At 39.9% G+C, this 24,415-nt stretch overlaps 1 protein-coding gene across 2 annotated transcripts in view; it reads right to left on the bottom strand.

Moving 5' to 3' along the window:
- mapkap1 (MAPK associated protein 1) overlaps positions 1-24,415 on the bottom strand; it is a 103,389-nt gene that overhangs the window by 66,166 nt on the left and 12,808 nt on the right. For both annotated transcript variants that reach the window (XM_012967840.3, NM_001100206.1), the window contains exon 2: positions 1,093-1,423. In XM_012967840.3, coding sequence (XP_012823294.1) covers positions 1,093-1,351 — 259 coding nt within the window. In that variant the 5' untranslated portion in view covers positions 1,352-1,423. The remainder of the gene's footprint in view (positions 1-1,092; positions 1,424-24,415) is intronic.

Here is a 24,415-nt window from a genome sequence, read left to right on the forward strand (position 1 = left end):
GGAGAGAAAGAACAGTCAAGAGCCTCATTACAGTAATTTCACAAAGTACAGCTCAAGTACATACATGGATAAGTTATTACAGGATTGTTATTGTCTAGATATCCATACACCCTATCAAATTTTTTGTGGCACCCTCGGGCTACATAGGTTGATTTTTGCCTGGGAGTCATTTACCAATTTTTTCCAGTATTTAATAGCAGGTACAACAGTTAGTTTCCAATGTTACAGTATTGATTTTTTTCACGTAAAAAAATAGCAAATAGCAGAGTTCTACATGTAGGGAGAGCATGGAATCAGTTACTATGCCAAAAAGGCACAGCAACGGGGAATGGATATTAGGAAAGTTATGTTTCTTGGCCAAATATTTTAGTACTTCTCCCCCCAAATCTTTGGCTCTCTGGACATGTCCAAAACACATAGAGGTAGGACCCTATATCAGTCATACATTTGGGCAGGTATCAGGCAGTGTGGTACAATTTTGCCAATCTATATGTAGTAAGATACACCCTGTGAGTTGTTTGAAACAGTCTTTCATGGAAATAGTTAGACTTGTTGGAGTGCGTCCATCCACGTCATCCTCAAGCTCAAGGATGTCCCATTTCCACTTAAGCTTAGTCTTATCAAGTGGATCAGAAGGGTATAGCAGATGCTTAATAGTTTCCTAAGGGCAGGTTTAAGTAGATATGCCTCTAGGGTTGTTTGTTTAAGTTGCACTGGTCTGGAGGGAAATTGTGTTTGACAGGCGTGTTTGAGTTGTAGATATCAAAATACCATAGTTGGAATTCTAGCTTAAGAACCGGCAAAGAATTACGTTTCTAATGATGTCCCTTAGGGTTTCTGTGCCATATCGCACCCAGTAGCTCATTCCAGGGACCATCTTCAAATGGGGCAATTTAGTATTTGCCCACAAGGGGGTCCAATCCAACCATATTTCCAAGTTACCAAGGGCCATTCCCAGGGCTTGCACTATCGGATATAGGTTTAGTTGCGTATATATAGAGAGGCCTTTATGTTATATTAACATCCAGGTATTTAACACTATCAGCCACCTGCAAATTGGCTATACATTAAAGCTTTCCATATCTGCATTACCTGTGTTGGATCGCCGTCGTATTCCAAAATCCCAACTGGAAGTAATATCTACTGACTGAGAATACACATAGCCTTGGGTCTCCCCTCCATTGCTCTGCATTTGCGTGGAATTTTCTCCAGACACAGATGACTGGTAAAGTTTCTCCAAGTCCACGTCATGGTCAATGAGAACCATCTCGCACATACCGGTGTCATCACTTGTAACATGGGACTGGCGAATGTGGGCCAGGATAATTAAGGGGTTGTCCAGAAAGGCCATTTTCTGGTCCCGTGGGCTACGGGATATTTACTAAAAAAGCCACGGATCCATGTAGGGAAGAGGCCCAATGTCCTAAAAGGCAATAATAATAAAATGGAAGATAAGTACATGCAAAGAAACTCAACAGGTATAGGGCAGAAAATGTGCTTCTCTAAAGCATTATAGGAACTAAAAGGATTGCCTGCAGTACTGTTTCCATTTTTTAAAGCATCATACTCAGAAAGTCAAACATTGCATACAATTACTTTTGCTTTTCAGTGTCACACTTGTGTGAGTGTGCTTTAGAACAAAGCCTAAAGAAAACAAAAAGAAAACTTGAAAAAAAAAAATTCTACCAATGCTGTATGTTACTTATGATTATATATTGATTCCAGGCTCAGATAAAAACCTCTTAGGACATTATCCCTTTATTTACGGAGCCATATTTATAGACGCAACAGGAAGTGAGCATACTTAAGGACAAACAAAACCAGCTTGAAATAGGTAAGAATTTTACATTTAATATTCCCTAAATTGACAGACAACACATAACACAATAATTTAGGCTGAAGAAACATGCCCATCAAGTTTAACCTTATATACAACTTGCCAAAATGCTAGTTGATCCAGAGAAAAGCAAAATAAAACTAGGGATGCACCAAATCCACTATTTTAGGATCCGGCAGAACCCCGAACCCTTTGTGAAAGATTCGGCCGAATACAGAACTGTATATGCAAGTAAGGAAGGAAGTAAAACTTCTGTTTTATAGACAAAATGTCACATGATTCTAAGGATTTGGTTCGGCCAGAGGCATGGATATGGCTTAATCTGAATCCTGCTGAAAAGGGCAGAATCTTGGCCAAATCCCAAACCAAAACCTAGATATGGTGCATCACAAAAAAAAAAAAAAACATATGATGCAAAATTGCCTCAAAGGGGGAAATAATTCCTTCCTGACTCTAAGATGACAACTGGAACTGGACTTTATACTAAGAGCTATTTTCAATAACCCTGTATTTCTTCACTTGCTGAAAAGCCATCCAACCCTTTCATAAAGCTATATAATGTATCAGCCAGTAGGACTGATTCAAGGAGAGAATTCCTCAACTCTCCACAACTCTCACTGTAATAAACCCTCTTTGAAGAACCCACTTTCCCCTAACCTGAATGAATGCCTGTGTGTCTGCTGGAAGGACCTACTAGTAAGCATTAGAGAGATTATTATATGATCCTATTATACATTTATACATAGTTATCATGTCACCCCTTGAGCTTCTCTTCTCCAGTGTAAACAACCCCAAACCTGGCCAGTCTTTCCTTATAACGGAGACTTTTCAAACCCTTTACCAGCTTAGTTGCCCTTCTCTGGACTCTAATTCAGTAACATCCTATTTGAGCTCTGGTGACCCAACCTAATGGAGCAAATTAATGGTCCTTTTAATACAGCTCAAAGCCCTTGTTTGCCCTTGCAGCTGCAGATCAGCATTGCTTGCTACAGCTAAGTTATTAAACACAAGTACCCCCATGTCCTTCTCCATCAAGGAGTTGCCCACGGTAGACCCACTAAGGGTATGAGTACAATTACCTATATCTACACACAACATCACCAAGACCAACAGGCCTTAGTTTAGAAAGAAGTGTTTTATTTGGCACTTAGGTGAAATTCAAATAGATCACAATATAGGAGAGCATAGCTCATTGAAAGCAAGTAAAACCTTCCTTTGGGTAAGCTGAATGCACACTGATGATGTATTTGCTCTCGTTCATACACCTGGCTACTTGGGGGTGAAAGAAGCTATGTGCCCATGAAGCCAGCACTAAAGAATAGAGTGCAAGGGTATGCATTGATGCTATCCCTTAGCTAGTTGCATCAACAGGTAAAACTGACTTGCACCAAGTGACAATGCCTAGCTTGCATTCATACTGGAAAACAGCTGCCAAAAGCAAACCTACAGCAATATGCGAACAATAGGGAAATGCCCTTTGTCCACACCTATGGAGAATGACATGTTGGTCACAGAACATCTCCAACCAATATAGAGTGAAGAAATGTTCTTTGCCAAACAAGCTCTGCCCAAATACTTAAAAAAAAAACAACATAAAATGGCCTGCTGTACTGGCCAAACAGCAATATAATCTTACCACTTGTGCACACCATGTGTTATTTTTATAGTGCCTCTAATTGCCACGTTGATATCACAGGCTGCCAGAGTGTGGGTATGTACACGGATGCCATTCACAGCCCAGGCGACTCGGTGGCACCTTTCCCACTGCTCAGGTTGGTGCAGAGATATGATAGACTCACAAATCTTAAATTAAAGTAGACAAACGTGCCCAGCTTGCATGCCGCCTTCTATCAATACGGCAAAATGCTAATTTCCTAATTAACAACCTAATTAGGTAATTATGGCGTTGCAGAAGGATGCGGCAATGAAATATGACAACATGGTCACCTCTTTATATGGCACCTGTGGGGCCTTTTCAGCTGTTACCCACAAAGCCTACGGTATCAATCGAAGAGCAGATGTCAAAAAAGACCTTGGCATTTTGCAGGCTGGAATGTGACTGAGCACGGCAGGCACCAAAAGTTTAACCCTCGCACTGCAAGACTAGTGGGCAATCTAATTTTCACATGAATAACATCTGTGAACAAAGGTGCATACTTGATTATAAATGTACTCAAAGAAGAGCAACTCTGTTCTAGGATTGATCAGGTTTAAAAATTGCTATTGCACCATGTTACCAAGTGCATAGTACTTTGACAGATAAACCAGTGCACCTCCATATTTCCTGCCGTTCTGATTGTTTGTATAACAGGAAAAATAGAAAGGTGTCTATAGTGTGAATGGCCACTAGTACAGGCCGACTGGTCAGAAAGTGCATACAATTGATCCATGGATATCTGCCTTTAGGCTAATGGCACACAGGGCATTTTTTCCACCAGCTGGCAGAGAAGCAGGAAACCACCACTTTGCATTTATTAATAATATGTATAATGATCATTCACATATATTTATTTGGTACTAACCATGATAAATGTTGTAATTTATCATTGTGATCAATGAAAGCATTCTGAATACAAAAAAAATTAAATAAAATGAAACCCCCACTCTCAGCTTCTTTCAACTTTCAAAGGGATCACCTGACACCAGTGGTTTAGGGAGATATTGGCCAAAAGATTTCTATTTCCCCCCCAAAAAAATCAGTCTAAGCATGAGCAGACAGGTTCTTTTTGTATAATTTATATATGACTCCACAGAAAAGGACATAGGGCTCGTGTACATCCACAAGTATAGTGAGCTAAGTGCAGTTTTGAGCCCAATTGGTTTTTCCTTCCAAAATGCAGTATTTTTCCCAAAATTCCATTTTTATTGCAGTCACAAAGCAGTGATGCTCATTTGCCGGAACTATGCGTACATTTAATTAAGCACAACTGCACAGAAGTCTGCCTGGTGTCATTTCTGGTATTCGGCATGCACAAGACATCTGCACAAGGGTGCCTAGTCAGGGGGTGGCCGTAGCTCTAAGTGTACCCTTGCGTCAATAGATGCAGCAGTGCCCGATTCAGAAAGGGAAGGCAAGAAGGACTGAGTGGTGCTGAGTGCAAGGTGCACATTTAAGAGGTTTGATGGGTAATTGACTAGGAAGAAATGAGACCTACTATGTCCAGCCTACAGCTTGTGAATCCTTTGATTTTGGAAATTACTGGTATAAAATTGCTTGTGCACACAAAGTATATGTGATATTGCAGCTTCATAGGAGTTAAAACCCCGACTAGCAATCATAATCACTTCTGTAATCTACTACACAATGAGCCATAATCAGGTTGCTTGTGATAAACTTTGACTTAAGGGCCATTAAAAGTCTTGCAGGACCTACAGAATAACATCCCTAAATACTCCATATGTTATTCATTATTGTGTATGGGTGGCTGGACTCTTTGTGCTAATTACTCAACAGCCTGATCATCTGAAAATCTATGGCTGAACATCAGGCATCTCTGGAACCTAAGGGACTGTTACTATCTGAACAAACATCTTTTCTAAGCTACACGGTGATGGAAGTAATAATTGTGCGGGTCTGTGAACCAGGCCATTCTGGGCCATTTGGGAGTGATTTCATTCACTTTTTGAGACAGCCCTAATCATGAACATAGGAAGAGGGAAAAACTTAGCTGTATGGAATTAGCCAGGCATTTTTGATGCTTTGATGCCAAAACATTTACATGATGATCACCACTTTGGTGAAAGAATTGAAAGAAAATTGGTAACACATGCTGCTGTAAACATTACTTGAGCAGCAGCCCCAAAATGGGCTCTCAAAGTCATGGTTCTTTGTCATGGCTTTTTGAAGGTATGAACGCATTCTTCTCTATAAGTGGAGTTGTATTACTTTTCTCTGAATTTCTCATAAGTTTTCTATACAGGTATAGGACCCGTTATCTTGAATGCTCAGGAGCAAGGGCATTTTGGATAAAGGGTCTTTCCGTAATTTGGATCTTCATACCTTTTTGAAAAGTTGCGGCGACTAACCTGCGCAGCGGAAATGCGCGAGCAATTAGTCGCAGTGACACCCATTATATTCTATGGGAGAAAAGTCGCTGCGATTAGTCGTTGCGATTGGCTTCATTAAAACTCACAACGACTAATTGCCCCGTGTGTCTGTCACAACCTCAGGGCCGTGAGTTCCCAGACATAGGGCAGGACCCAAAGAGCAAACAGTTGGTTTCACAGGATGAGGCGTTTATTGGAGAAATGGCAAGTAGCCATCAGCAGGTTCCCATAAGCCAGTAGGTGGTAGCCAGCCTGCACTCTTGTTCCTTAGGGAATAGGGAAATACACACAGTTGGGGGGGAATCTTCTTGCCGCAGCTAAGGTAGATTCCAGGGGAACACAGGGGAGGGGGTCCTGCCGTAACGAAGGTTACACCCCAGACAAAAGGCTCCTTGGAACTCTTGGCAGCCACCTTTGTAGCCAGAAAGGGAGCAGCCCCTGTCGTAAAACCAAAACAGGATTTGACTCCTTCTGCCAACCCAAAGGCAGCTTCCGGAGGGGCCAATCATAGCTAATCCCACTGTGCCTATGGGAAGCCACCTAGTGAGCATGCCCAGTTCAGTCTTTTGCATTTACTAGACAGAGCACTGCTCTCACAAGGGGTAGCTATGTGTATTGTGTCACTATGGGGTCTGGCTTTGTGTGCCCTCACAATAGGGGCAATTAAATGGGGAGGGCCAGACAGAGCTGGCTTGCTACACACAATACACACCTAGATGAGATTAACCTACACAATGCATCTGCTACAACAGGTAGGAGGGGGCAGGGGGTACATTTCAGCATAAACAGAAATATCTGATAGTTTCATCCAACTTATACAGTTTGTTATGTCACAGTGTCTTCACCCTAAGTCTACTAAAAAAAACAATAAAACATTAATCAAACCCAACAGGATTGTTCTGCCCCCAATAAGGATTAATTATACCTTAGCTGGGATCAAGTACAGGTACTGTTTTATTATTACACAGATTAATGAAATCGGTTTTAAAATCTAAATTATTTGATTAAAATGGAGTCTATGGGAGACAGGCTTTCTGTAATTCAGAGCTTTCTGGATAACGGGTCTCCAGATAATGGATCCCATACCTGTACCTTGTTTCTTATTGTTGATCTGTTTAAAGAGATACTGACACCTGAAATTAACCTGCGCAGCGGAAATGCGCGAGCGATTAGTCGCAGTGACACCCATTATATTCTATGGGAGAAAAGTCGCTGTGATTAGTCGTTGCGATTGGCTTCATTAAAACTCACAGCGACTAATTGCCCCGTGTGTCTTCACCCTAAGTCTACTAAAAAAAACAATAAAACATTAATCAAACCCAACAGGATTGTTCTGCCCCCAAAAAGGGGTAATTATATCTTAGTTGGGATCAAGTACAGGTACTGTTTTATTATTACAGAGAAAAGGGAATCATTTAACCATTAAATAAACCCAATAGGGCTGTTCTGCCCCCAATAAGGGGTAATTATATCTTAGTTGGGATCAAGTACAGGTACTGTTTTATTATTACAGAGAAAAGGGAATCATTTAACCATTAAATAAACCCAATAGGACTGTTCTGCCCCCAATAAGGGGTAATTATATCTTAGTTGGGATCAAGTACAGGTACTGTTTATTATTACAGAGAAAAGGGAATCATTTAACCATTAAATATACCCAATAGGGCTGTTCTGCCCCAATAAGGGGTAATTATATCTTAGTTGGGATCAAGTACAGGTACTGTTTATTATTACAGAGAAAAGGGAATCATTTAACCATTAAATAAACCCAATAGGGCTGTTCTGCCCCAATAAGGGGTAATTATATCTTAGTTGGGATCAAGTACAGGTACTGTTTTATTATTACAGAGAAAAGGGAATCATTTAACCATTAAATAAACCCAATAGGGCTGTTCTGCCCCCAATAAGGATTAATTATATCTTAGCTGGGATCAAGTACAGGTACTGTTTTATTATTACACAGATTAATGAAATCGGTTTTAAAATCTAAATTATTTGATTAAAATGGAGTCTATGGGAGACAGGCTTTCTGTAATTCAGAGCTTTCTGGATAACGGGTCTCCAGATAATGGATCCCATACCTGTACCTTGTTTCTTATTGGTGATCTGTTTAAAGAGATACTGACACCTGAAATTAAGCTGTCTTTTAAATATATAATAACATTGTCTTTGAATTAGCTTTATAATTTTGCCATAAAAGTACTTCCTGATGCTTTAGCACATCCTATCTGATTCCTATGTTCCTCTATGAGGGGGCTGCCATATTTGTGTAGCAGTAGTACGTTAGCATTAGAAGCTATAACTGACAGGTTGAAAAGGGACACTCAGGTTGGCAAAACAGTCAGGTTTAGGAACTTCAAGTAACAATTATTTATAAAAGCAGACCTAATCAGTGAGAAATGATCAGCATGGTCTATGGGTAACTTTTTACCTACGTTAATATTTTGAAAAGTATTTCTTTCATGTCAATATTACTTTAAAGGAAAAAGAAAGGTAAAGTAACTTGGGGGTGCCAAAATGTTAGGCACCCCCAAGTGACTTTAACCGCCTACCTTTTACCCCGGGCTGGTGCCGCTGTCAGGAGAAAACAGCCCCAGCCCGGGGTAGCTGTCGGCACTTCCTCCTTCCGGCTTCGCTGTGCGCGCATGCGCAGTAGAGTGAAAAGCCGAACTTAAACATTTAAGTCGGCTTTTTCGCTCTACTGTGCATGCCCGGCCACCGGCATTTTAGGAAGCTGAAGGCGGAAGGAGGAAGTGCTGCGCTCCAGGTACCCCGGGCTGGTGCTATTTTCTCCGAACAGGGGCACCAGCCCGGGGTACAAGGTAAGCGGTTAAAGTCACTTGGGGGTGCTTAACATTTTGGCACCCCCAAGTGACTTTGCCTTTCCTTCTCCTTTAAGGCCCCTGTCACAGGGAGCGTTTTCTCCACTCTCCACCTGTGGTTTTTTTAGTTAGAGGAGAGAAGCGGATATGGAAGCTACATGGAGCAGAGTGAAAGTGGCTATCACCCCAAAAATGCCAGCTTTTGCGGTTTCAGGCAAATCTCCAACTTTTGATTGTCAATGCAGCTACTGTGTGACGCATTAGAGCGGACCTGCTTCTCTCCACCAGACTGAAACCAAAGGCAGAGACAAGCAGAGCAAACGCTGTATGTTTTAGAATGGAAATTGTCTGATGGCACTCCCATGCCTGGACATTGATTCTAAACTGTTGTATGCAATATTTTACTTCTGTGCCTGTTACCACTGCACATACAGGGCTGATCGCAAGCTAAAAAATGAATTTGATGCATTTTATTTTGAACCAGGATCCACCCCATGCCAAGTGACAGGTGGATGCCAATGAAGTGACTGGCAACAATTTTGGCTTCTTCCCATTCTCAAAAAAATTAGGGTTTTCAGTATGGGTATGGAAAATTTTTAAGTGCTAATCAGGGTTACACCCAATCCGCAGTACTTCACATTCATGTGAATAAAGCTGTGAAGCAATCCTTAGCAGGTTGAAGCCTTTGATTGCTGCATCCTTATGGCTCCATATCCACAGAGAGATTTGACTGCCAAAAAGTAGCCATAAAATAGTTACATAGTTAATTTGGTTTCCCAGTGCATAGACATATGCCTATACAGACATACAATACACTCCTATATATACATACACATACATATAAAAAAACTAACTTGAGATTACTGCAGCCTTGGAAATTGTACTTGTCCAAGAGGTCATCAAGTCCCTCTTAAAAGGCATTAATAGAATCTGCCATCACAACATCACCCAGCAGGGCATTCCCCAACCTCACTGCCCTCACCAAGAAGAACCAATTTTGCAGCTATAAACACAAGTTCAGTTACTAGTTTATAAAGGGAGCCTCTTGTTCTTTTACATATGAAATAAGATCTCACTATCTGTCTATAAAGTACTCATAAACATACTTGCAAAGTTATGGGATGCAAAGAGCCCATATCCATCAAGTTGCATCACTTATCACAGGGGGCTCAAACTCAATTTACCTGGGGGCCGCAGGAGGCAAAGTCAGGATGAGGCTGGGCCGCATAAGGGATTTCACAAAAAATTGGCTTTCAAGGGATAATGCAAGGCACGGCGGGCGGGAGCTGCTGATTGCGGAAATGACGTTATGCCATCATAACAGTTATTATGGGAAGACGTTCTGTGTGCACAATTAGCTCCTTAGCAGCTAATTGTGCACACAGAACGTCTTCCCATAATAACTGTTATGATGGCATAACGTCATTTCCGCAATCAGCAGCTCCCGCCCGCCGTGCCTTGCATTATCCCTTGAATCGCAATAAAAATCGCGATCCATTCATTGCTTTTGAGAAGGCGTTGGTGCGGGCCACAAAATATTGTACCGAGGGCCGCAAATGGCCCGCGGGCCGCGAGTTTGAGACCCCTGACTTATCAGGTGATAGCTGCCTGGAACACAGCTTCGGTAGGCAACTATTGCCTGAAAATTACTTGTAGAAGCACACTTTCCTGAGCTTTGAGCTACCTCGTATAGATATTGGTGTTTTAGGTTTCTGCTATAAACATTTATATTTTAGTAATTATCAAAGAACAAGGATTTAGAACAGGACACAGGCATAGAACAACTGCAACTGTATGATGGTTTTAGACATCAAGACCAGAGGTCATTCTATGGATTGTATCACATGTCTCCAGGCACAGTTATTTCCTAGTGACTTCATGGTTATAGGCCATTCTATTTGCTTGGGTCTTGGAATGTTTATACAGAACAGGGAAGGTATCTGATGTCCCCTGGCACAGGTATTCCTAGTGACTTCATGGTTATTGGCCATTCTATTTGCTTGGGTCTTGGAATGTTTATACAGAACATGGAATGTATCTGATGTCCCCTGGCACAGGTATTCCTAGTGACTTCATGGTTATTGGCCATTCTATTTGCTTGGGTCTTGGAATGTTTATACAGAACATGGAATGTATCTGATGTCCCCTGGCACAGGTATTCCTACTGACTTCATGGTTATAGGCCATTCTATTTGCTTGGGTCTTGGAATGTTAATACAGAATATGGAATGTATCTGTTGTCCCCTGGCACAGGTATTCCTAGTGACTTCATGGTTATTGGCCATTCTATTTGCTAGGGTCTTGGAATGTTAATACAGAATATGGAATGTATCTGTTGTCCCCTGGCACAGGTATTCCTAGTGACTTCATGGTTATTGGCCATTCTATTTGCTTGGGTCTTGGAATGTTAATACAGAATATGGAATGTATCTGTTGTCCCCTGGCACAGGTATTCCTAGTGACTTCATGGTTATTGGCCATTCTATTTGCTTGGGTCTTGGAATGTTAATACAGAATATGGAATGTATCTGTTGTCCCCTGGCACAGGTATTCCTAGTGACTTTATGGTTATTGGCCATTCTATTTGCTTGGGTCTTGGAATGTTAATACAGAATATGGAATGTATCTGTTGTCCCCTGGCACAGGTATTCCTAGTGACTTCATGGTTATTGGCCATTCTATTTGCTTGGGTCTTGGAATGTTAATACAGAATATGGAATGTATCTGTTGTCCCCTGGCACAGGTATTCCTAGTGACTTCATGGTTATTGGCCATTCTATTTGCTAGGGTCTTGGAATGTTAATACAGAATATGGAATGTATCTGTTGTCCCCTGGCACAGGTATTCCTAGTGACTTCATGGTTATTGGCCATTCTATTTGCTTGGGTCTTGGAATGTTAATACAGAATATGGAATGTATCTGTTGTCCCCTGGCACAGGTATTCCTAGTGACTTCATGGGTATAGGCCATTCTATTTGCTTGGGTCTTGGAATGTTAATACAGAATATGGAATGTATCTGTTGTCCCCTGGCACAGGTATTCCTAGTGACTTCATGGGTATAGGCCATTCTATTTGCTTGGGTCTTGGAATGTTAATACAGAATATGGAATGTATCTGTTGTCCCCTGGCACAGGTATTCCTAGTGAATTCATGGTTATAGGCCATTCTATTTGCTTGGGTCTTAGAATGTTTATACAGAACATGGAATGTATCTGTTTGCTCCTGGCACAGGTATTCCTAGTGCAAGGTTAAGAAAGTGTCAGAATAACCAACTACACAAACACCATTTAGGACACTGTGCTGATATAGAAAATGTATTTTACCAGAGAGATAACTTTTTGGGTGCTGAGAGAGTGAGACACTTTCCTAAAGATGGGCAGAGAGACACAGTTATGCTAAAACAAGGATGATTGGATGCCATGGCATCAGCCCCACGTAAGAAGAAATGGTTAAATGACATAATTTTGCACTTAAATTTGTTATCTCACATCTTCATAAGCTTTGAGGACATATGAGCTATTATTTAATACAGGTATGGGATCCCTTATCCGGAAACCCGTTATCCAGAAAGTTCAGAATTACGGAAAGGCCATCTCCCATAGACTACATTATAAGCAAATAATTCTAATTTTTAAAAATGATTTTCCTTTTCTCTGTAATTATGAAACAGTACCTTGTACTTAATCCTAACAAATGTATAATTTATCCTTGTTGGAGGTAAAACAAGCCTATTGGTTTTATACAATATTTAAATTATTTTTAGCAGACAAGTTATGGAGATCTAAATTACAGAAAGATCCCTTATCCGGAAAACCCCAGGTCCTGAGCATTCTGGATGGCAGGTCCCATACCTGTACTGTGTATTGTAATACTCTGTATTAATGTTTACCTTAAATAAAGCTGTCTGGCTAATATCCTGAGCGAATCTGAATGGTTCAAGTCAGGCCCAGGGGCAACTTCGGGACCAGACTTTGAGTATTTCAATCCAAGAGTGACTTAGTCACTGTGGACAAGAATCATATATCCCTAGTGGAGAACCATATAAGAAGACAAGTACACATGAATCCGACATATGAGTATGAATACCGACATTTCAGAACATTTGAAATACAACACCTACAGACTCTTTTCTCAAATGTCTGAAAAAAATGATCTAATTAGCTTAATTAATTTGTGTTAAAGGGCAAATAAAACATTATCATTACTCTTTGAAATACCGTAGGTTCCTAAGAATCTGACGGCAAAACCCATCCACTCAGAGATATAACCCCTAGTTACAGCTGAGGCAACTGACCTAGTTAGCCAAACAGATTGGTCCAGATGGCGTATAGTCTAGTCCTTCCAAAGAGTGTCAGTGGTGATTACAATACGGTCTGAAAAACTGATGGACATCGGAACATCTAGAAACTCTACGGCAGGTCACTAATGACATGTTTTTGTTCTGTGACAGTTTGTGCGATCTTGCCATCTCCCATAGAATACTATATTATTCAGGCAAGAGCTCAGGTGTTTCCGGCATGTGTATATCCAGACTCTCCGGAGACGGCAGTCATTAATCTAATAATAAATGGGACTTTCATGAACGGGTTCTTCTTAGAAGTAGTGAAATGATTATGCATTGTTCTAACAGGTAGCTGCCTCTGATAACAATATTATCCTGTAGGAATGGGATGTTCAACCTGTGGCCAATCAACTGCTGTAGATTTACAATTGGCCATTGATGAATTGTGACTATTATGACTTAAATCGGAAGGCTGAGCTTGAAATAAAAAAAAAATATTTTGAGATAAACATTTGGGCATTGGAAATATATGTTGGTTAATTGAAGAATGGATTTTTTACCTACAGAAGGATAAAAATTGTTTAAAAACAGTACCCTTTATAAAGTAGTGTGCAGGTACAGGCTATTGTATGTATAATATCTTCTCTCTGCATGACTGTATGTTATTGTATGTTATACAGGTTTATGGTTCTGTGAGTGGATATAATTTCATACAGTATAGTATGAAGACACATTATTTTGTGTATGGAATATAGAACCCATGCTCTCTTACTAAAGAAAGCATGGTGATAAGTGCAAAAATTGGCGTAATCTTCCATATTTTGCCCCCAGTGCAAAAGCTGCTTTTACACTTGTTTGTAAATGCTTGGTAAGTTGCAATTTTGCAGGCCCTTCTCCCCCCACTCCCCCTCAAAATGCACTAGCACTGAAATACATTATAAGGAATACTGTCATGGAAAACCATGTTTTTTTTTTTTTTTTAAAAATGTATCAGTTGAGCTTCTACTGCAGAATCCTGCATTATTTCTGCTCATGTGAGCACACAGCCCATCACAAAATGGTGGCTCAAAGGAAAGGATGTAAAAGGGCAATAATAGTAAAATATCCAAGTCAGGCTTGAGACTCCTCCAGTTACATAGGAGTAGAAAAAACAATAGGTTACCTGAAAGCAGTTCTAATGTGTAGCGCTGGCTCCTTCTGAAAGCTCAGACTTAGGCACAACGCACTGAGATGGCGCCTACACACCAATATTACAGCTAAACAAAAAAAGTACATTTGTTGGTTCAAGAATAAAATTTTAAACGGTAGAGTGAATTATTTGCTATGTAGACAGTGTAATTTAAAAGTACACCATAAAAAACATGAAATAATCCCTTTAATATTTAAAGGCTAGGTGCAATAAAAAGAAGCAGCTATTCCAATCTCTTAAGGCCCAGACCCACCCTGTCCCCAACCACATTGCTGGCCACGTGTATTATTCCAGCTGTGTCACATACAGCCTAACTACAGGCTTGGTGCCCATTATCTTCAGGTTGCCTCACATCATGCGCCTATCTCTCTGGCAGTCATTGCCGAATAAATATGGCTATAAATGTCATATTTTAAATACTAATCCAACAGTACTAGCTTACAGTTTCAGCTTCTCTATAGCAGTAGTGATAGAACTGTTAGGACTGTCCAGTGCATATACTCTGTGCTCTGAGCGGCTGTTGAGAAGCTACGCTTAGGGGTTGTTGCAAATTATCAAGATAAAAATGAGGTTGGACTGACCTATAAACTGATGCTACAGGTCTGGTTATTAAATTCTGATAACTGCCTTACACCACTGTGACATTTATATTCTATATACTGTATTTTGTGCGTCGGTTCCTAATCCCAGTAATTGATGGCAATTGATTTGGGGGCAAAGTTTTTTCCTGCTAAAGTGTTGGTTGCCTTGGTCTAGTACAGAAGCCCAAAACATAATAATAATGTACAACATTTCTAACCTATTTCTTTAGTTAAGCTTTAGTTCTTCTTTAACTCCATTAGATTGAAGAAACACATACTTTTTTATTCAAATGGACAATGCCTAGTTCTCAAACCATTACATCAATTTTGAATAAAGCACAGTGCCCTATAATAGGCAACATGTGGGCAATGTTTGGATACCATGATCTACTGCTGGGCAATGCTTGGATACTATGATCTACTGCTGGGCAATGCCTGGATACCATGATCTACTGCTGGGCAATGCTTGGATACCATGATCTACTGCTGGGCAATGCTTGGATACAATGATCTACTGCTGGGCAATGCCTGGATACCATGATCTACTGGTGGGCAATGCTTGGATACAATGATCTACTGGTGGGCAATGCTTGGATACCATAATCTACTGGTGGGCAATGCTTGGATACCATAATCTACTGGTGGGCAATGCTTGGATACCATAATCTACTGGTGGGCAATGCTTAGATACCATGATCTACAGGGGGGCAATGCTTGGATACCATGATCTACAGGAGGGCAATGCTTGGATACCATGATCTACTGGTGGGCAATGCTTGGATACCATGATCTACAGCTGGGCAATGCTTGGATACCATGATCTACAGGTGGGCAATGCTTGGATACCATGATCTACAGGTGGGCAATGCTTGGATACCATGATCTATGTCACCTGTCTTTTGGGTAGACCTTTTATATTATTATATAATCTAGCTTTTTAAACTTTCTAAACCTTTTTTACTAAAGTTATCGAATCATTTAAAAAACACATAAAACAAAATCTTAAACTATTAATATCGCCAAGCCTGACACAATTACCAGCGCATTACAGCAAAACGCAGATGATCACACCAAACCCACAGCCGTAGAGGGTGGGAGAAATGTATCGTTTTTCAGTCAGTTAAGGTTTTGTTTAAATCATTCATCTACAAGAGGCTTGAGTCCATACAGGCAGCCCATATTTCAGGTTCCAGAAACACACCATAGATTTTCAATGACTGATAGGAGGAATTTTCGAAAGGCAGAGTCAGGGAGGCTAAAGTGCATTTTTCATATTAAAAGAAGGTGAGGTCAGGAAGACATCTGCCTTTCTTCCTGGAGAGAGAATTGATTAGCTTGTCAAATCCATTTTCTTAAAAAGCAATGGAGCTGCTCTGTCAGCATCAAATACGAACGGAAAGGAAGAAAATGATTTTCAAATTTATACGGTATGGTAGCAATGTGATCAAAAGCCTGTTCTATCACAACATCCACGGCTTTGCTAGAAACGGGTGCCATAGGGTGCCCATGACTGAATGCCTCTGGTAAGAATCCTTACTGTGTAAGGTAGTTTTTCTTTTAGAACATATGGAGCAGCATGGTTTCTAAACACATTCTACAGTGGTTTTACTGTGAAACCAAACATTGTCAGCATCCTTCATCGACACTTGTTCCAGATACACCTGAAAATGGCCAATTTTTATGGTCTAATCACTATTTGTTTGACTAGTTTAAGGGGAATATATATCAATATATGACAGAGCTCACCACAGAAAAATTCTCACACTTTCTATTCACTCATGTGAGATTTTTAGAAGTGCATTTATCAGATAGTAAACTCTAATTTTCACCCATTGATAAGTATGCTTCTAAAAATCCCATAGGAATGAATAAAGAGTGGGAAAGTTTTATATAAAGATACCAGCAAAGCCCTGGGCAAAATTTCATTGGTGGGACCCCACTGCCCCAAGAAATTTGTGATACAATAACCCACAAGCATGAGAAGTTAATTTTGTAAAGGCAGGTAGTAAAGAAATGGTCTGCGCTTACTGAAGCAGACATGACCCCTAGGTGTGCCGCCCTCGACAAACAGCCCAGGGACAGAAAAATTACATAACTGTGATGTCACAAGAAGAAATGCAAATATATTAAAAGAACTATACTGTAGAGCTCCTCTAGTAGATTAAAATTGATTAAAATGATTGGTCTGCCATCTCTGCAGAATGCTTCGGCCAAAAGTCATTCCAGATGAAACGTGTGATATTGAGCCCCCTACCCTGGTGGGCCCTAGGCAAATGCCCCTTCTGCCATTTATTAAAGATGCTGGTAGAAAATAGGTTGAATTCTGGTAAGAAGAATGAAACTATTTCTCCAAAAAGTATTCTCCTTAGCATGCATGGCCACCTTAAGACTAGTGATCATATGCACTGGGAATGACACACCCCAGGGAATTTTACTTTACTTTTGTAAAACATGTCCTAGGCAGAAAGTGTAAGCCCCCCCCAAGGATCTATTAGACCTGTCTATCAAAACCTGACTCCACCTACTGCATAGAGAGTGATTGCTAAGATGGGCAGAATGAAGAGTAACTATTATTTTATAAATAGTACAGCATTTTTAATTGATTATATTTAAAAAGTTTCTTATTGGCATGATGCAGTCTTGATAGGCGAGATTTATTTTCTAAAAATTTTCTGTTAGACTATTGGTGAGGAAGGCTGGTTTCACCTGTGTAGTGCCAACTTTGCTCAGAAATCCCACCATAAGAGTAGTACTTGCCTCCTCTGCTGGGTGCATGTCGGAGAGCGGTTGGCCTATGCAAGGACAGCACTCTGCACTTTATTTAGTCTGTGAGCAAGGGCAGCCCTAAAAATAAATAGTAAAATGCTCCTTGTGGCACTATTGGAAAGAAACAATCTCCCACCCACTTTGAAGAGTCCTTCACCAAAAAAAAAAGCTTGTTTTCCCATAATAAAAATACAATTCTAAGCAACCTTTAAATACATTTATTTAAATGTTCAATAGCTTTTAATTCATTTGTAAATGTAATTCCTATAGAAAACTAGAAAACAGTATTTGTTTATCCCTTTTTGCTCTCTTGATCTGGCAATCAAAAAAAAAAAAAGTATTCAAGCCACATCCAGGTCTGTCAATCACCTAGATTAGTTTCAGGAGTACAAAAAATGTAAAAAGTAAGACATATACAGGTATGGGATCCCTTATCCGGAAACCCGTTATCCAGAAAGTTCTGAATCATGGGAAGGCCATCTCCCATCGACTCCATTATAAGAAAATAATTCCAATTTTTAAAAAATGATTTCCTTTTTCTCTGTAATAATAAAACAGTACCTGTACTTGATCCCAACTAAGATATAATTACCCCTTATTGGGGGCAGAACAGCCCTATTGGGTTTATTTAATGGTTAAATGATTCCCTTTTCTCTGTAATAATAAAACAGTACCTGTACTTGATCCCAACTAAGATATAATTACCCCTTATTGGGGGCAGAACAGCCCTATTGGGTTTATTTAATGGTTAAATGATTCCCTTTTCTCTGTAATAATAAAACAGTACCTGTACTTGATCCCAACTAAGATATAATTAATCTTTATTGGAGGCAGAACAGCCCTATTGGGTTTATTTAATACTTAAATGATTTTTAACAGACTTATGTTATGGAGTTATGGAGATCCAAATTACAGAAAGATCCCTTATCCGGAAAACCCCACGTCCCGAGCATTCTGGATAAAAGGTCCCATACCTGTATACATTTTAATAGCAATTACATTTACAACTAACCTTAAAACCACTGCTTAGAATTCCAGTTCCTTTCATTTTGCAAAAAGTAGTTTTTAGGTAGAGGACCATATATGTTGCAAAAACCTGCTTCTGATTTTGTTGGTAGATATATGCTAAGTAATAAATACTGGTAAAAAGATTTATTAGGAAACATTTGCTGTGATGTAACCTCGTTTGTTTAATGTATACACCCATTTATAGAACAGCGTTGCAGACATATATTGGCACTTTATAAATACACATTAATAATAATATGATCTGTTTACCTAAAAAAATTGTGGAAAATATGGATGGGGGGAGTTTTCGTAATACAAACTTCTACATGTTTTTTACATTTTTTCTTTTAACACAGACCCTTCATGTTCCAATGTAGTTCAATGGGAGCCTTTCCTGCATTTTATATCATCATTTTGACCCATTTCCCTCAAAAACCCTGTTAATCCCCTGCAAATTTTACTGCACATTTGAAATCTTTATTTTTTTTTTGCAGTTTACACCATCTTTACAGGAAACCCCTGGTTTTTTACAACCCTCCATTTTATGTTTTCCCAATTTTGGGGTTTCGGGTGTTCGCGCATGCACGGGGGGGCACCCCCATTAGAAGTCCGGCACTGACCACAGCGCTTGAGTATATTAACTTGCAATGCCTGAAGCTGACTTTTTATGACCCTGTCTTTCGTGCCTAAGGGCAATGGCAGAAAAGCTACAAAATGTCTTCTTTCATTTCCACCAGCAGTAATGTGAATTGGAGGTGAGAATACATATGTGTTGCTTTCACTATTTAAAGTGGCCCAAACATTGCCTCATGAGGAAAGTTCAGGCTACCATGCTATGTATATGTTCTCCCACCAGCGATTCACAAACACTGCTGTTGGGAAGGAAACTAGGGAAATTTTGTTGCCTGCTATAGTGCAAATTTATCCCAAGCGACATAATGTCCCATGTGCCATGCCCTAAGGGCTCCACTGGTGTCTTTGCACATCATCATTTTATTGTACTCCTAACTTTGCGCCTACTTCAATAGTCTGTGGCCGTCTATATGTGGGTGATCTATACCCCCCACTGTTACAGTCTATGGATACACTATGCTATTGACCATGGTATAGTATAGTCAGAGACTGTAAGTGTGTGTGTGTGTGGGGGGGGGTTATAGATCACCTTCATATAGAGGGCCACAGACTTAAAGAAGTCTTAAAGAATGCTTTAGTTTCCCTCCAGCGATATCTGTCATTCTTTTGTAACCTGGAGCGAAATTTAAGCCTTCTTATTATTTACACCACTTTTTCTATCCAACTCACTCATGAGTACAAGATCGTAATTGTAACGTGTATGGTCAGCTTTAGTTTTAACCATCAAACATCTTTCGATAGGGCACTGAGAAAAAAAAAATCAAAAGAAAATTATGAGTTAAAGATGCCTCTTTCAACCCCTATTTAACGGGTAGCTTTAAGAAGTAGATTTGGCATAAAAAACTGTTGATAAATGCAGGAAGAAAACACTGATCTTATAATAAACATAGCAGAGGACAAGACATATGACTAGTAATGCCAGGGAGTACACTACTGTGGTGGAAAACAATAAATACCAATGACTCGGGGCTGAACTCACACATTTTGAACAAGACAGATATATTTTGTTTCCATTGTAAAAGTTAAAAAAAAAAAAAAAAAAAAGTAGGAACTGAAAGTAGGAATATCCACCTAGGGGCAGCAAGGACCCCAGCTTATCTCCTTTAAATGCTCCCCAAGAGGAACGATCTGACATGGCCACCACTTCATGCTATGTTTGCATTTTCCATGTCGGCACTGGCTGCATAGTCCATCTCCCACTAGTCACTAATCCAAAATTAATTTTGAACAAGTGGGAGGAAAACAAAGGAAGAAAAAAAATAGAAAAGTTAATCTGATCCCAGGTACCAGCTCTCATTCTGACCTTGTTAGTGGGCCGCCTCTGCCACAAATTGAACACAAATTCCAAAGGTTAAAGGACAAAGAAAGGCTAAGTCACTTGGGGGTGCCAAAATGTTAGGCACCCCCAAGTGACTTTAATCGCTTACCTTTTACCCCGGGCTGGTGCCCCTGTTAGGAGAGAACAGTACCAGCCCGGGGTACCTGTAGCAAGCGCTTCCTCCTTCTGCCTTCGTTTTGCCGGGACCCCACATCCGGCGCATGCGCAGTAGAGTGAAAAGCCGACTTCTCTGTTAAAGTTCCACTATTCACTCTACTGCGCATGCCAGCAAACAGGAAGAAGGAAGCGCTGTAGCTACCCTGGGCTGGTGTTGTTCTCTCCGAACAGGGGCACCAGCCCGGGCTAAAAGGTAGGTGATTTAAGTCACTTGGGGGTGCCTAACATTTTGGCACCCCCAAGTGACTTTGACTTTCCTTCTCCTTTAAGAGAATTGGGAAGGAGCATGATGTCCCTCATTGTACCCAGCTCACTGCCTACCTTCCCTTTCCTAACCTGCAGTGGTTAGTTGTAAGACCCCCACAGCCGTTAAAGGAACAGTATGGTTACAGTAGGGTTTGGATAATCCCTTGCATGTGTCAAGCTATTTTTTACAATTTATTAGCCAATGGAAGACTGTAGCTTGTAGATCCTTTATGTAACCAAGAACAAGGAATAAACAAGTATTGCTGTTATCCAAGCAGACAAAATGTATTGCCTTGGGCAAAGAAACTGAATGTGAATTAAAACATTGTATCCCTAATTATTTTCTTCTGATAAAGGATAATAGTACACATCATTGTCATTTCTGCGGGGCAGGAGGAGTCCTGAGGGCCAGAGGAACTAAAGATGGCCATCCTTTAGACTGATTCAGCAGTTTATCTGCCCATGTATGGGCACGAACGATGAGCCTGCCCAACCAACATCTGGCCTGAAATCGGCTAGGTTTGATTTTTCTGTTGGATCAGGGACTGCATCGGCTCGTTGGTGCGGTCCCTTAACAGACAACGCCTATACCCGTCATTCTAATTCATTCAAACTTTTAGCCTATTTGAAACCTGCCTGACTGCTAAGCTAGCTGCCTGCTGAAGTCCAGTTAGGGAAAGAATTTTGGAGAATGGTCATTTGTTATTCTAGATATACCTCAAAGCCCAGCTTGAAGATCAATTAGGGCGAAATTTAGGGCAAATATGTATTTGCGGATACACCATCTTTATCTATATCTGAGTTATGGTGGGACCTGAGGTTAAAGTTGGACCTTCAGCTGGGGATTAAATTGAAAGAGCCTAACAACCACTGCATTACTGCAAGGCCAGTCCCTGGATCAACTTTTTACCAAGAATTTCAGTGAACTAAAAAAAGGTATTATTTAAAACTTATCTGACTTATCTTCTAGAATTCCACACCTTCACCCTTTTTGAACCTCAAGATAAAAACTCTTTTTTCTAATATCAGTGGATTCCCTTCTTGTTGTTGGATGATATGATTAGCCATTACAACTAATTACACATTTGCTTGTATTTTCTATCTTGTACTAATCTGTTCAAAGTTAAATATTGATTGGTTGCTATTGGCAACTGCACATACATTGTACATTGTAATGTCTTTTTAACACTGGAGACCAAAATTGCATAGTCTAGATAGGGCCCTACATAGGAAGAATTACTCTCTATTTCTTTTTTATGCCTTGCTTGCCCTTCGTGCTGCTGACTGCCTTTGTTCGCTATAGTTATTATCTACACTTCGATCACTTATCAGTCGGAGTTGCCTTACTTGGTTCATAAGGCACAAGGTATGGTCTCCTACTATGTGCACATGCTGGATATGAACAGCTGTTTGCTATGATGTAAGAAATTAGCTGCACTTTTTGGTTTCTAAATTTACAAACAAATAATAACACTGATAGCTACAAATGGGTTGGTGTAGAAAAAAGCAGACACTATTTTTTTAGTTCAAGCTGCCATTTAAGGACAATTCTCTCAGCTCATTAAATGGTTAGAGATTTCTGAACACTCTATCCTAAAGACTATCATCTATACTTTAAAATAAGCAGCACATACAAGTTGAGAATAAAGAAGGTTATAAGGATACTTAGCCTCCCTTAAATATCATATATAACCATAACCTCTCCCATGGAAAACCATATATTGATGGACTCTCTAAACATAGAATAAGTCTTCACCCCTAATATACGATGCTTATAATACCCTCCCCCTAAGTCATTAATGAACAAGTAAACAAAAGACCCAGTTCAGAACCCTGGGGGACCCCACTGAGAACCTTAATCCAAGTATTGAATGTACCATTAACAACCACCCTCTGAACCCGATCCTGTAGCCAGTTTTCTATCCATGTGCAAACGACTTCACTAAGACCAAATAGCCCTTTGTTTAGAGAGCAGTTGTTTGTGGGGCACTGTATCAAATGCTTTGGCAATAAGGACTAATTTTATCTTAGTTGGAATCACAGACCCTATCTTTATTTCCTTAGCCTTAAATTCTTTGATTCTGGTGGGTCATTCCCAAAGTGCAGGTACCAATAAAGGTATGGCTTATTGAGAAGTGTGTGGGGTTCTGGGAGATCAGAACATGACCTAATATCTTAACATGCCAGAATAACATCACTTAATATAATGCAATTAGGGATGCTGAGCTGGAGGGCTGCATTTACCCTGGGCACCTATCATTACATGAACCTATTTCATAGCATAATGAAATGTAATCAGGTGGGTAACTAGAATCTTAAAATAAACTCATGTTGCTTAAGTAAAACTGTGACTTGCCTTTACAGCTAACGCTTATTACCTAGCGCAAACATTAGAAACAGCAATTTTAGACTATGAAAAATAAATGAAATTCATTCCAGGGTATAGTAAATGGCACTCATAAATATGTTAATTGGCTTGTATCTTGGAGCTATCAAAATGCCAATTAAGCACAGACATCATTAAAAAAGAAAAAACACAGATGGGACAGTGTGTCTGGGTTTGACGGGTGTAATATTACCTGGCATATTGATATGAATGAGTAGTCATTTTAGCTTAACCCTTATCGAGCACGTGAGGCCATCGAGTGTCACACAGGACCAAAACTGTCCATTTTTTTATACATTGATATTATTCAAGGGGAAATATACCCTACCAATATAAATGTCTTTCCACGTATACAATATGAAAACACACAATGTGCATAGTTATCATTTCTGCATTGCACAAGGAGCTGCCTTATTGCTTATTCTCCACAGTCTCAGAAATCATTTCTGCAAATTAGAATTATTTGCTTAAAATTGACTCTATGGGAATTCCCATAATTTACTTTCTGGACATTACATTTCCATATAAGTGATCCCATACCTGTTGGTATGAAAATCAATCACCATTACAGAAAGGGGCCCTTCCTGAGATGATGGAGAAATCTCCTTTGCTCAAGTTTTATTACATGACATAATTATCTGCACCATCCTGCCGTAAAAAGATACATTTTCTATACATAAAGAGAACAGCTCTGTCCTAAGACAATAATTTCTTTAGAGTATAACCCCAATTCGTCAAGTCTTTCTCTTCAAGTTAGTTAATTCAATCCTCTAATTAGTTTGGTCACCCATATGTGAATTTTTGTTTTTCTTTGTTGAAGTCTAAACGCACATTCCATGCCCAAGATGTAGTCCAGTTTATGATTTGTCATGAGGCAGAATAATGCTTCCATCCCAATTCATTCAAATTCCCTTGGTACTAGTACCACATTTTTAAGGGCAGCCTCTACAGTATATTACAGGGCTGTCCAACTGGTGACCCTCCAGGGATTTGTATGTCACCCAGACTGCTCAAGAGCTCTGTTGACCTGGGGTCCTTGGGTTTTCCAGGAAAGGGATCTTTCCATAATTTCGTTCACAGTATCTAATAGAATATAATCAAAATCAACGCAATTGAACTTT

The sequence above is a fragment of the Xenopus tropicalis genome, chromosome 8, assembly GCF_000004195.4.
Source record: "Xenopus tropicalis strain Nigerian chromosome 8, UCB_Xtro_10.0, whole genome shotgun sequence".
NCBI classification, from domain to species: domain Eukaryota; kingdom Metazoa; phylum Chordata; class Amphibia; order Anura; family Pipidae; genus Xenopus; species Xenopus tropicalis.